The sequence below is a fragment of the Callithrix jacchus genome, chromosome 2 (genome assembly GCF_049354715.1).
Source record: "Callithrix jacchus isolate 240 chromosome 2, calJac240_pri, whole genome shotgun sequence".
NCBI classification, from domain to species: Eukaryota; Metazoa; Chordata; class Mammalia; order Primates; family Cebidae; genus Callithrix; species Callithrix jacchus.
Genome location: NC_133503.1, coordinates 77,146,648 through 77,160,210, shown reverse-complemented (window position 1 = coordinate 77,160,210; position 13,563 = coordinate 77,146,648). Strand labels below are relative to the sequence as shown.

Sequence of the window (13,563 nt, the reverse complement as noted above, 5' to 3'; positions counted from 1 at the left end):
TCTGGCCTGGGCAACAGAGCAGGACCTCGTTTTTTGTTTGTTTGTTTGTTTGCTTTTGTTGAGACAGGGTCTCACTCTGTCCTCCCAGGCTAAACTACAGTGGTGCAATCTCAGCTCACTGCAACCTCTGAATCCCAGGTTCAAGCGATTTTCCCACCTCAACCTCCTGAGTAGCTGGGACTACAGACATGTGGTAGCACGCCCAGCTAATTTTTGTATTTTTAATGGAAATGGAGTTTCAGCATGTTGGCCATGCTGGAGGACCACAATTTAAAAAAAAAAAAAAAAAAAGTAAAATAACAAAACAAAACTACTAATAAATGTACTTAATAAAGGAAAAAAAATTATAATGAGCTCAGACTTCTCATTAGCAACACTAGAGGCAAGACAGTGTAGTAACTTTTTCAAAGTGCTAAAGAAAAAAGGTTTTGGATTTATTATTTTATTTTATATCCAACTAAACAATTATCTTAAGAGTAAATATAAAAGAAGGCATTTTGAACACACAAGGACTTAGGATTCATTCTTTCTCAACCCCCAAAAGAAACATGCTAATACTACTATTTATTTTAGCAAGAAAATTAAGGAATTCAGAAGTAGTAAAATGCAAGTACCTAGTAGCATAGGCAAAAATAGATGAATAAAACCAGTAAAATGTACTGGAAAACCAAAGGTAGAAGTATAAAAAATTTCTAAGTTTTATGTGTTTAATTACAATTCAGAGTCAAAATTCCATCAATAGTAACATGAGAGAAGGGGGACGGAGACGTGTACTCTTACAAATACTTGATTTACACAGTAGAGTACCAATCACGTAATTTTGCTCATATAATGTTTACTGGCATTTCATGAAACCTTAGAAGCTGATCTTTAAATTTTTCTTTGACTCTTCTATATTTGTTAAATATGGGATCAAAAGTTGGCTATCAGTAACTCCAAAGGCTATTTTATTTTGCTGGTTACCTTAGAAAACAACCTCTATATCTCATTCTTAATTTTCTTTAAAGTTTTTTTTTTCCTAGTCTCCCTCACTCCCTTTCTACAAGTGGTTTAAACCTTTGTAGTACAGTGTGGCTATCAAGCATCAGCAATGCTTGGGCCATATAGGTGGCATTTTCACTAAAAAAGCCATTTATGCCTTAGCCACATAATAGCACAAATACACTGTGTACCTAGGTTTCTTTTCATCTCTTTACATTTCAATCAGCTGTTTGCCAAATCGACAGTGAACTTAAATGTCTTACCAGAAGCTACCTTTAAGAAAAATATGCAATGAGCTAGGCCAGATAAAACAGAAAAACACCATGATGGTATCATACCATTTCTCCCTTAGTCACAATCAACAGGACAACCTTGAAACAAAGACATGATTTCAGACCATAGGAAGAAGTGTCTCTATTGTGCCTGTCTGTATGCAAGAGAACCAGAAAAAATCGTAACATATTAAATGTTACAATTTAAATGTTTTGAAAAAACATTGTTTTATAATACATACATGAGACAGGAAAGATAACTTGAGTGGCATCAAATTACAGACTATATAAATAGCCACTATCTGGAATAAAACTTGATGAATTAGTTTTATTTTCCTACAACCTAGCCTGGAATGTTGTATAGCACTTTGCATTTTTGTGAGTTATGTTTATCTAAAAAAGACAAGTATGATAGATGACCTTAAATAGTCTCCAGCTGCTAATGGTTTACTATTTTGAAAATACTTAGACTCATTATTTAGATATTTTTACATAACTGATTTTCATGAGTATTTTCTTCATATTATTTCACTGCTTAAGAATTATCAACTAACCTTTGTAAAACAGCACAATTCAGTTGTAAAACAGCACAATTCAATCATAATTTATCTGACAGCATATTAATGAAAAATGTCATATAATCTAGAAATTAGACTAAATTAAGAAAATGAGTCAAGTTAGAGTATGATCACTAATAAGTACACAGCAATAGCCATTATCAAAAGAAATTCAGTCTGAAGAGAGTATATCTCAAATGCACTGCATTCTAAGTCTGTATATTTAAAAGGCATCTTTCAAATCTTCTTATAGATCACATTAGAATGTTTTAGAGGTTTCTTTAAATTTAAAAACAAAATGGCAATAAAGACTCCTTTGCAGTTCTTATTTTTAAAGTTTAGAAAATATAACAGCACAATAAAGCTCATTTACAATTCAAAATAAAATTTAATAACTGGATTAAATCAATCATAAAGAAAGTAATAATTACTTACTTTGGAGGCCCATGGCTGAAGACAATTGGCATAACAGCGAACAAGAAAAGCCATTTCCTAGGCTGGAAAGGGTAGTTTCCTTTTCAAACCAGAGCCAAAGTGATGAGTACGGTGACAAAATTCTGCTAAGTTTCTTTTTAGAAATCACGTACCACTACAGTGTTTATATAAAGGCAGCCTCTCCAAACCCCTTTAAAAACTAAAATCAGGAGCTTTCAGTAAAGTATTGTTCTAAATCAAAACGTTCACTTTAACAAGAAAATCACAGTAAATGAAGATGTTTACATATCTGGGCTCAGTATATACAGACATATACATACGGCCTCAAGCACCTGGCACAGACATGCAGAGTGGCAGCACAATAGTTAATACAGTATCAATCAAAGCAAATCAGGCAACATGCACCAAATCTGTGTTCTTGGATTCTGTGAAATCTTTCCTCTCTGTAATATAGCTTTGTCTTTTCTTCAACCTATTTCATTTTGTAGAACAAGCACTGCAGCAGTGATTCTTCTGCATCAAAAATAAACATTGTATCCTGAAGATTAAAGTTTTCTTCTTTATATTCTTAACCACCAGAGGTTTAAAAAAAAAAAAAAAAAAACCCTTGAGCAGATGGCAGTTAGAGCAAGCGGCAGCTAGACAATATATGCTGTTAACAGGTTTGTTCTGGAGAATGCCTAAGAATCTCCAAAATTCCAACTATTTTCTCTATTCACATACACTGTTTACAGCTCTGCAGCACTGCTTCTTGTTCTAATGCATCAGTAAAACAGCACTGTTGATGTAAGTCTGGCTTTTCTGGTTAAACATTTTTTTATATAATATGATACAAAACCACTATATATTCTGCTAAAGCAAGACTGAATGTTAGTGTCTTAATTCCTACTGTCCTTGCCTGTTTCACAGCAGTTCCCTAAGGAGAAGCTCCTATTGATTCTATGCTCTGCAGTAAGATGAAATATCTAATAAGAAGGAAGGAGAGTGGGAGGAGAATAGAGCTAAAAGGATGACATCACCTGTACAGAAAGCCTCCAGAAACTGCATTAGATCAATTGGCTACTGTATCTGCAGATGTAGCCCAAAGAGCAATTTATTGAAAACACACACACACACACACACACACACACACACACACCCCATCCTCCCTTCTATGAGACACATCAGCAAGCTAAATTCTTTAAGAAAAAAATTGGTTAAAGCACCCTTTCTACTCGACAGTTTTAAAAATCCATTTTGATTTTTAATTCTGTTCAATGATACACAGCTATATTTGGGAAACTATATTACCTATTATTATTCAAATATAATACAGCATTGTCCTAAGGTAAAATAATAGGCTCTGATAAGATACCATTGCATTCCAAACAGATAAGGCAGCTTAGGTTCTCAAATGTCACATGTATTTGTTAACAAGAGGTTTCTACTTGCAAAATTTTCTATTTATCAAATAACTGTTCTGAACTCTAACATTAAAAATATACAAACTAATACTAAGATTTGTATGTAGATAGTAAATTTAAATGGAAATAAATTTCATTTTGCAAAGGAAAGCTGGAAAAAAATCACACATACACCAATAGTTGCAGCACGTACCAACTCCTTTGAGAAAGAATCACCTACACAACATGGTACTTTCCTGCAGCCCAATGCTCAATTCCTAGAAAGACAAGAAGCCAGCAAAACTCACTCAGAAGAAATCAAAGAAAATGATTAAAGTGAGCGTGGACTAAAAAAAAATTGCCGCCCCCCCTTTTTTTATAGAAATTATAGAAAAAGGTTTTAATTTTGCCACACCCTTTTCCAACTGAAAACACAATAGTACTAGTACCGATCCTTGTCCTTCATGCTTCTGCCACAAGGCAGAAGATACTCCAACTAAGCCTGCAATGGTGGCTTCTAAAGGCCAAAGTAAGACACAGTTCCCAATAGTAAAATATAGTTAGCTGCACCTCCAGGCAGTAACATTATGAGAATAACAATCAGTGAACAAATCAAAGCAATAGAATTATTTTGCTTTATTCACCTAACACTTTTATTTTGGGGAAAACGGGCTGTGCAACATAAGAGGAGTTGTTACCTGGGAGACCGGTATTTTAACAAAGGACTTCCCTGATTGCAGAAGAAACATCTTGTTGTTAGGCACAAAAGAATAAGCTCTTTCAGTATCTTTCAGCAAAGTGTGAGTAACTTTCTGAACAACGTTATGCTGCCAATCTGAATTATGCTACTACTTATAAATCTAGAATTTAAGTTAAACTAAGTGAACAAAGACAAGTTATGCTTTCAAAATATGTAATTTAGATTTGTATAAAGCTTTTAAAAATTAAGTTTTTCTGCCAAAATTCCAAATTCCAAAAGACACAATACCAAAATACAGAATACCTGCATTTAAATATAAAATTAAATCTCACAAATGCAAACAAGCATGACTAGTTTTCTAAACATAAAACATGGAATATTTATACAGGTTGATTTTCAAGCACCATTTTCTTTTTTCAGTTTATTTTAAATCAATCATACATGAGTTGGAATTCCACTTGATACTTAATATTCTTGGAAATAAATCACATGTACACCATTACATCTTGGTATATACACACATGTACATCTTGGAATATTAAGTATCAAGTGCACATTGATTAAAATCTAATCTTAATCATTCTTTAAAATAGAAAAATGATAGCAGGTGCTTTGTATGTACATGAGGACAACTTTCACTAAAGATAAATTTCTAAAAGATGAATATTTTACACATATTAGTAGCAATATTCAAGAATACTAAGAATTTAAACAACAGACAGTAATTATATTCATGTATAGTACCAACAGAATATATTATAGCCAAATCAAAAAGCAAAAGTTTAATGCACACCTTTCCCCCCTTTTTATAAATCATGCTAATAAACACACAAAGGAGGAACTCAAGCTGAGCAAGGGAGACAGCCATCTCTTCTTAGCTGCTTTAAAAAACTGCTGCCCAGTTTTTTAAATGCAATCCACTAGTGCCATATGTTAGACCTACTGTAGTAAACACCAACTCAGTAAAGGAACAAAACTCTCTTTTCCTTTAGTTTGGCTTGTAAATGAAGATGACATCATCCTTTTCCTTGTTCTACCAATCGTCTCATAGTATCTTCGATTCCAGGGAACTGTATAGTAAACCTATCATGCAAAATATCCCTGTGTAACAATACCAAGAAAAGAAACAGGCCAAATTCCAGAGTCAATGTGGGAATCCACCAGCATTCTGATGAAATAATGACTTTACCTTTTAATTACTGAACGAAGAAATAAACATCCTTTGAAGAGAATAGTAATTTATCAAGTAACTAAAATAAATGACTAGTTGAATAACGTATTTGTCACTTGGATCACTTTTAGAATTTTATCACAATCTCATTTCATTATCTTATCAATTCAAATGAATTAAGTGCAGCAAAAAAGAATGTCCTCATCCACATATTGTCTAAGAATAACTACAGGACAGCCACTCACAAACACATCTCCCCTGCATATAAAATGCCATGATGCTAACCCATATTAATGAAATCTTTAGCTTTAGAAAGGCCTTTTGGACTACTACAAAATAGAGCAATGTATGTTGACTCTGCAAAGCTTCAAATCATTACAAAATACTTTTATAAAAGGGTAAATGTCACATCGTTATTAAAATTTGTTAACTGTGTATATTATTTAAACAAAAATACAAACCAAAATACTTGAAATCATATTCTTTAGAAAGCCAAAGATAAGGTTCTGAGAGTTACTAAACTAACCATAAACCTACCTTTTGTGTCAATATGTGACAACACTATAAAGAAGGGCAGGGAAAGGTTACCACAGATGGAGGTAAGCCATAAGAGAATATACATTCTAGGCTTTATGAAGAACAAACCTAATAACAAAACCTGGATTTATACTAACCCAGGCCTTTTATTTATACTTATTAATATAATTTATTCCCAATCTGCAGTGAAATATCATAATCACAATTTAGAGAAGTCAAACTCCAAATAAGTTAAAGAACAAAAGAAAAATTCTGTAGTTTTACAAAATATAAGAGCACTCATTTCTGTGTTTTAGTTGTGTTTGGTTTTTGAAATATAAACTTAAATTGTACTGATTTACACAGTGAAAACACTAAGTCTTTTGGAAAATACATGAATAAATGACTGCAATGGTCATAGGTCACATACAAGCCCTTTCAAAGGATCATAACAATCTTTTCCACCCCTATCCCCCACGTTTAACCTGAACATCTGAAATGCACCTTTGCAGTTATCAGACACAGTTAACTCTAATTACTGGTGCCCCTCAGGACTTCTGCTTTCAAACTGCATACCAATCCTCAGCCTTCATGAAGGAAGGGAGGCAAGAGTACCAACACTCCTCTCTCCTTTTGTAAGAAACAGTGTGCTTCAGCATACTGTCATATACATCCACTAACTGATCACTCCCATTTTTGTGGAAAAACTGTCACAGCCACCAGCTGGACACACATGCACTATGAAAGAGGATCCATCCTTAGGGAGTAATAGAGGAAGAAAAACCAAGAAGGAGAGAGAAACCATCATCATCAACGAAGGTGATGTAAGCTTCTATAATTAGAATCACTGAAATTGAAAGAACAATAAAAGGCACTACTATGCTTCTGCTTTCCCTCTACACTGTGCAGCTGTATCAAGAATTTTCATATCTGCACAAAGGGATATATACTTTGTATATGCAGTTACTCAAGTATATGCAAATCTAAAGTTTTAAAACAGTGTATTAGTATTTTCAAAAAGAGAGCAACATATATAAATGACAAAAAATGAATTCTTAATTTAAAACTATCTGTGAATTCCTGGATTCCTTTATATCCCTTGTCTATAAAGACAACCATTACATCCCTTCTGTGCTTTTAAATACTAAATTTTCTAGTGCTGTAAAAGCCACATACAGAACATAGCACAGTTACTAAACACATACCAAATCAAACTAAAAGGCAATAACAGTCAGCATTAATTTGTTCACAATGTCTGAGTAGTTGTTATTCCCTTCCAACTGGAATGCTGTCGTAATCACTGTCTTAGACCACTGGTATACATTAATATCTGAGCTGCTTTAAACAATTATCAAAAGAGCTTTCTTTAGCAATTACTCCATAAAATATTTCAAGTATGATAAAAAGTCTTTCTAATTCTGGTACTCTGGGCAAATTTGTCTGAATTAGTGTCACACCATCAAGGGAGGAAGAACTGCCCCAGACAACCAGAGGGCCTGCTCTCTTCCTAATACTCATGAATTTTTTTTTAATACTCATGAATTTTATACACAGTGAATGATAAAGACAATTTTTAAATGCCTATTTAGAAGTTACCAACATTTATGTACAAACTTAAAATAATTTTCATACCTTTAATCCAGGAAATTAATTTCTATAAATCAATCCTAAGAAAGTAATCAGTCATGTACAGATTTTTCCCTAAAAGTTGTTTGGAACAGGAGAAAAATTGGAAGCTGTGTGAGAATACTTTGTTACAAACATACAGCATGATATTAATATTGAAAATAATGTTTTGGGGAAAATTTAACTGCATGAGAAATACAAACACAAGAATATATAACTAAACATTCAGCATCATCTAAATTAATTAAAGGATTTAAATTAATCAAAAGATATACAGTCAGCCCTCTATGTCCATGGGTTCTGTACCTGCAGATTCCAAAAACTGCAGACTGAAAATACTTTGGCAAAAACCCATTAAAAATAATAATTCAGCCTGGGGGTATTGGTGATTACATCTGTAATCCCAACCCTTTGGGAGGCTGAGGCAGGCTATTGCTTGAGCCCAGGAGTTCAAGACCAACCTGGGCAACATGATGAAATCCTGTCTCTACAAAAAAACAAAGTAAGCTGGATGTGGACGCAACTACTCAGGAGGCTGAAGTGAAATGATCCCTTAAGTTGAGAGATCAAAGCTGTGATTGTTCTACTGCATTCTAGCCTGGTTGACAGCAAGACCCTGTCTCAAATAAAACCCAAAACCCAAAAACAAAAAAACACTACAACAACTTTAAAAAAATAGAAATTTTCAGTATAGTAATCATTTATGCTCTATTTACACTGTATTAGGTATTATAAGTAATCTAGAAATGATTCCAAATATAGTCATGCATTAACAACTGGGGTACGTTCTGAGAAATGTGTCATTAGGCAATTTCATCCTTATGCAAACATCACATAGTGTAGCTACACAAACATAGATAGTACAGCCTAGATAGTACAGCCTACTATACACCTAGGCTACAAGGTATAGCCTATGATTCCCAGGTTACGAACCTGCTCAGCATGTTACTCTACTGAATGCTGTAGGCAACCGTAACACAATGGTTAAGTATTTATATATTTAAAGACAGAAAATGTACAGTAAAAACAGGTACCAAAATCTGATGTCATTTATGTGGTCTGCCATTAACCAAAATGTCATTATGCAACCCATGACTGTATATGAAAGGATGTGCAAAGATAACACAAAACTACTACATCATTTTATATAAGGGACTCAAACATCCTCAAATTTTAATATCTGCAGGGGGTCCTGAAACCAAGCCCCATGGATACTGAGGGACAACAGTACATTAAAAAAAACTGTAAGTACCAGTAGCTATCTCCAGGTCTGAGGATGATAGCAAATTCATTCCTTCTTCATACTCTTTCTATATATTTTACATTTCTACAATAAGGCTTTCTTAACAAAATTTTTAAAAAGTATCTGCTCTAACCTGGCATTTGTCCTAGTTTTAGTTGTATCACTTGTATGCTTTTTCTCTATTTGTGGACTCAATACCCTCTAACTAGGTACAAAAATCTATCAAGAATTCTTTATTATTTCCTAGAAGATAAATGAGGAAAATTCTCCTAAAGGATATTAGATACTCATGAACAAAAACAGAAAGGCCTCTTTTGTTTTTAAGGTGGAAAGAATTACAAACAATATACACCTGTTCAGAGTATTCTGGGCTGTAAATAAAGAGAGAAGAGAAGCAATAATGAAAAGCTGAAGATTCTTGGAGGTGGGGCTCCAAATTTCTCAGTAGTGGTGTAATCAGCACTCACTGTCTTCTACACAAATAAGATTATCAAAGGTCCTATTTACAAACTTCCTGAGTTTAGAAGTAACAAGTCTGTTTATTCATTCATTTTATTCTGAAAGTACTTACCAAATACCATATTAAAAACAATCAGGATTTATCAAGCCCACAAATACAAAATAAAGTTCACAATGTTAACAAGTTACTTCATCAAACAGTGACTCACTAAATTCTCCTGATGACTGATGCAACAATAGTGTTTACACCTCCTTTTAGTTTGACTTGGATAAATGTTTAGACTTTCTGTTTACTGGTGCTCCATGAAGAGACCTCAGCAATCATATGTTTGTACCAAAGTTCTCGAGTTTCTCATGAGGAGGTGGGGGGAAGGACCTTGATGAATAAGACACACACACACACACACACACACACACACTCACACACTCTCTCTCTCTCTCTCTCTCTCTCTCTCTCTCCATAAAAGCAAAACACACTTGCAATAATACCTTAAGTGGTCATACCCATGGTCAAGTAAAAGCCTCCAGCCATTTTTCAGTGTATCACCACAAAGGTGGTAAGTGATGTGGTGTCTTAACAAGCACCTCTTATTGAGCTGCATTGACAAGTGCACATTAATCTCTCTAAATATGCTCTGAATCTATACAAAACATGGAGCACAGAAAGAGAATGAAGAACATGATATAATCACAAGAGTAGCAACGAAAAAGAACTGCCTACTACATTAGAAATGTATGAGCATAAAATGAAAGAGTAGATTGTTGTGTGTCATACTATTCTACCACTATACAATCTCAGAACAAAAAATTGATGGAAAGAAAATAAATAAAGAGGTCTCAGGAAAGGGAAACCCTCCAAATTAAAAACCCAAATCCATAATGCTGCTATGGAAATCCTTTCCAGGTATTCTTTTAGGAAGGGCTGACTGGCTCCATGTCTGTGCAGATGTTATGATGAAGAAAGAGAGGAAGACCAGCAGCTGATTCTATTCCTGAGAATATAAAAAGCATCCTAAGCAACATAGAGAACAAGAAATTAAAAAATTATGATGTACTCTACTGAGGAACTTGAGATCCAGTTAATAAGACAACAAACATATAACAAACACTCATACAGGCACACTGTTTGTTATTTAAAAATACAGCAGCTGGCTGGGAGCAGAAGCTTATGTCTATGATCCCAGTGCTTTGTGAGGCCGCAGTGATTAGATTGCTTGAGCCCAGGAGTTTGAGACTAGCCTGGGAAACGTAGCAACACCCTGTCTCTACGAAAAATGAAAATAATTAGGTGTGGCGGCACATGTCTGTAGTCCTAGCTACTCAGGAGGCTAAGGCAGTCATTTGAGCCCAGGAGTTTGAACTTATAGTGAACTATGTTCCCACAACTGCACTCCACAATTTGTGCACAACTGCACTTCACAGCTTGAGTAACAGAGACCCTGTCTCAAAAACAGCCGCAACAAATATACAGCAACAACAGGAAGGTGAAATCAAAGAGGACTATAATTTATTAAAGTACACAAATACCAACAAAAATTTTTAAACCTTTGAAGAATGCCCAGAATCTGGCTCAATTATATTTCTATGAAAATGAGCACAAATGAGATCTGATATTCTAGAGACTCAAGTTAAATAAGGGCACAACTGGGGCTTGACCTTGGTGAAACCAAGCTGTTTCATGTTTATTGGTCTTGGTTTAATTTTACCATTTAATTCTACATATGTACCAATATTAAAAATTCAACTGACTACATTTGAAAATGTTTACTGCTATATGCTATTTAAAATGAAACATTTTATCAAAAATACAGGCATTTAAAGCATTCTTAACTAAGCTGTTAATTCCATTTTTTATCTTTAGAACAGTGCAGAATAATATGGGCACCTTTCACGCAAGAACATGTACTATCCTATGGGACCAATGAAGAGACGTGCACTCTATGTACAGGAAACGTCAGGAAAGGCTCCTCTAAAGAGGTCACGGATGAATGAACTCTCGGGGGCTGAACATGACTTTGTCAGGAGAACATCATAGAGGCCCATTCTGTATAAAAGGAGCAAGTGGCAAGATTCAAACTGACTCATCAAAGTATAGAATTAGGTAAAGAAACCAGAAAGAGCCTTCAAGAGAAAGAACAGGACCAAAGGTAGGGACCTCCAAACATAATGGGACCAGAAAGCTGAAAAAGTAAACTGGGGCTAAAGAAGAAAAGGATTTATATACCATATAATCTCAACATTTTTAACCTTTGTATCTTCTTTTTTTTTTGTAGGGACAGCGTCTTGCTTTACTGCACAGCTTTGTTTCAAACTCCTGGCTTCAGGTGATTCTTTCACCTCGGCCTCTCAAAGTCCTAGGAATTAGGCATGAGCCACTGAATCTGGCCTCAAAACCTTTAAAAATCACACATAGAATTGGGGGGGGAATGAGTTACATTTTTAACATGTATAAGGTATTTAAAAATTAATACATGTGTTACTAGCAAAATATTTTGTATTCATTATGAAATAAATACAAAATCCCAAGAAACTTAAAGGATAAGTAATAGTATTTCTTCCCAAGTCCTGGAGATTGTTTTGGGCTAAACAAATGGCTTTGCTAACTACTACCAGACAGGTCTACAAGTGATTAATTCCAAAATCAGATCATCATTTCTTGGCAGACATTCTCCATCTCATTTGATTGGCTTCTTGATACTCATTCTATACAATAAAGCGACTCATCAATGAATTTCATACACATTTTGTAATTACTTTAATCTTTAAAAACTGGACAAAGAAATTACCTTGTTCAAAGTGAGTGATTCTTAGGGTAAATTTTAGTTGTCTGTTGTTTGTTCTAACTTCAAGCTAAATTATTTAACTTTTCTTACCTTTATTCTCCCTTTGCTCTGATTCTTTAGCTTACTTGTTTACTTTTATTTTAATATATTTACACATTTTGGTAAGCACTTTTTACATCCAGGTACGGAATAAATAAGAGTGTTTTGTAAGCAATAGAAACAAAAATTTTTTTTAACTGTAACAACAGCAATAGGATGCTACTATCATTACTGAATATTTTTCAGAGCACCAGACACTAGGCAGAGCCCTTTTAATATATTCTCTCACTTAATCCTTTTTTAAAACTATACATTATCTATCAACACAGACATGCAAAGGTCATACAACGTGCCCCATGTTACACAGGAAGCTAAGCAAGCTGACAGAACAGACACTTTCATTCTCTTTGGCAGGCAGTATACTCTAAGGTTACAATTACAATGGTTGACATTTTCTAGGAACATCCATTCTGATGGGAGAGATATTTAAATAAACAATGACACTGCAATACAGTATAATTATAATTATACTCATCATAATGAGTGCTTACAGGCACGTAAGATTTTACGGGAGTGCAGATATGTACCTAACCCTTCCCAGGAAAAAAAATCAGAGTCCTCCATGACATGACGTGAAATTAAGTCCTGAGGCTTTTGCTAAGAGGACAAAGAATAAAAGTACATTTTAAGTAAAAAGAACAGTTTATACAAGAGATGTACATAAACACATGGTTTCTTCAAGGGTCAGCTAATTTGTTCCGTATGGCCAAAAAGTAGGACATACATAGAAAACAGGTAATATATAAAGCTGGAAAAGTGAACAAAGTCCAGATCTGTGTTGTCCAACTAGGGATATGTGGTTATTTACCTGTAAATTGTGCTCAATAGCTCAATACTATGGCTAGCTAGCTGCTATCAATTTTGATGGCACAGATATAAAACATTTCCATCATAACAGAAAATTATATTAAACAGGACTGATCTCGACTATGAAGGTCCTTATACGCTAAATCACTGGAATTTTTCTGATAACTGGTGATAGGCCACGAACAGATTTAAGAGTTTAAAAAAAGTGACATTGTTAGAGCTTCACTTAGAATTGACAGAAGCAAAATAAATGGACTAGTTGGGGGCAAGGGGATACGAGAGGATGTAGAAAACAGGGCTAGTGATAGGGAAACAAGTTCAGAGAGAAGACAAAACAAATTAAATCAAATAAACAAACTGATTAAGTAGATACCGTCTGATAAAGAAATTAAACAATACTTTCCAGGTTTTATAATTTTTTGAAATCTTCTAAAGTAAAAAAAATACTGCTTTTACAGTGAAAGGTGGCTGGAGGAATTTGGGAGATACTCAAACAGTTCTATAAAAAAAAGGTGAACACTAAAAAAATTAC

At 34.3% G+C, this 13,563-nt stretch overlaps 1 protein-coding gene across 50 annotated transcripts in view; it reads right to left on the bottom strand.

Annotated features, from left to right (window-relative positions):
• RAPGEF6 (Rap guanine nucleotide exchange factor 6) overlaps nt 1-13,563 on the bottom strand; it is a 240,722-nt gene that overhangs the window by 122,927 nt on the left and 104,232 nt on the right. For 5 of the 50 annotated variants that reach the window (XM_078364906.1, XM_078364909.1, XM_078364908.1 and 2 more), the window contains exon 1: nt 2,246-3,212. The exons of the other annotated variants lie outside the window; for them this stretch is intronic. In XM_078364906.1, coding sequence (XP_078221032.1) covers nt 2,246-2,299 — 54 coding nt within the window. In that variant the 5' untranslated portion in view covers nt 2,300-3,212. Of the gene's footprint in view, nt 1-2,245; nt 3,213-13,563 lie in introns of those variants that run through there. 50 annotated transcript variants of the gene reach the window in all.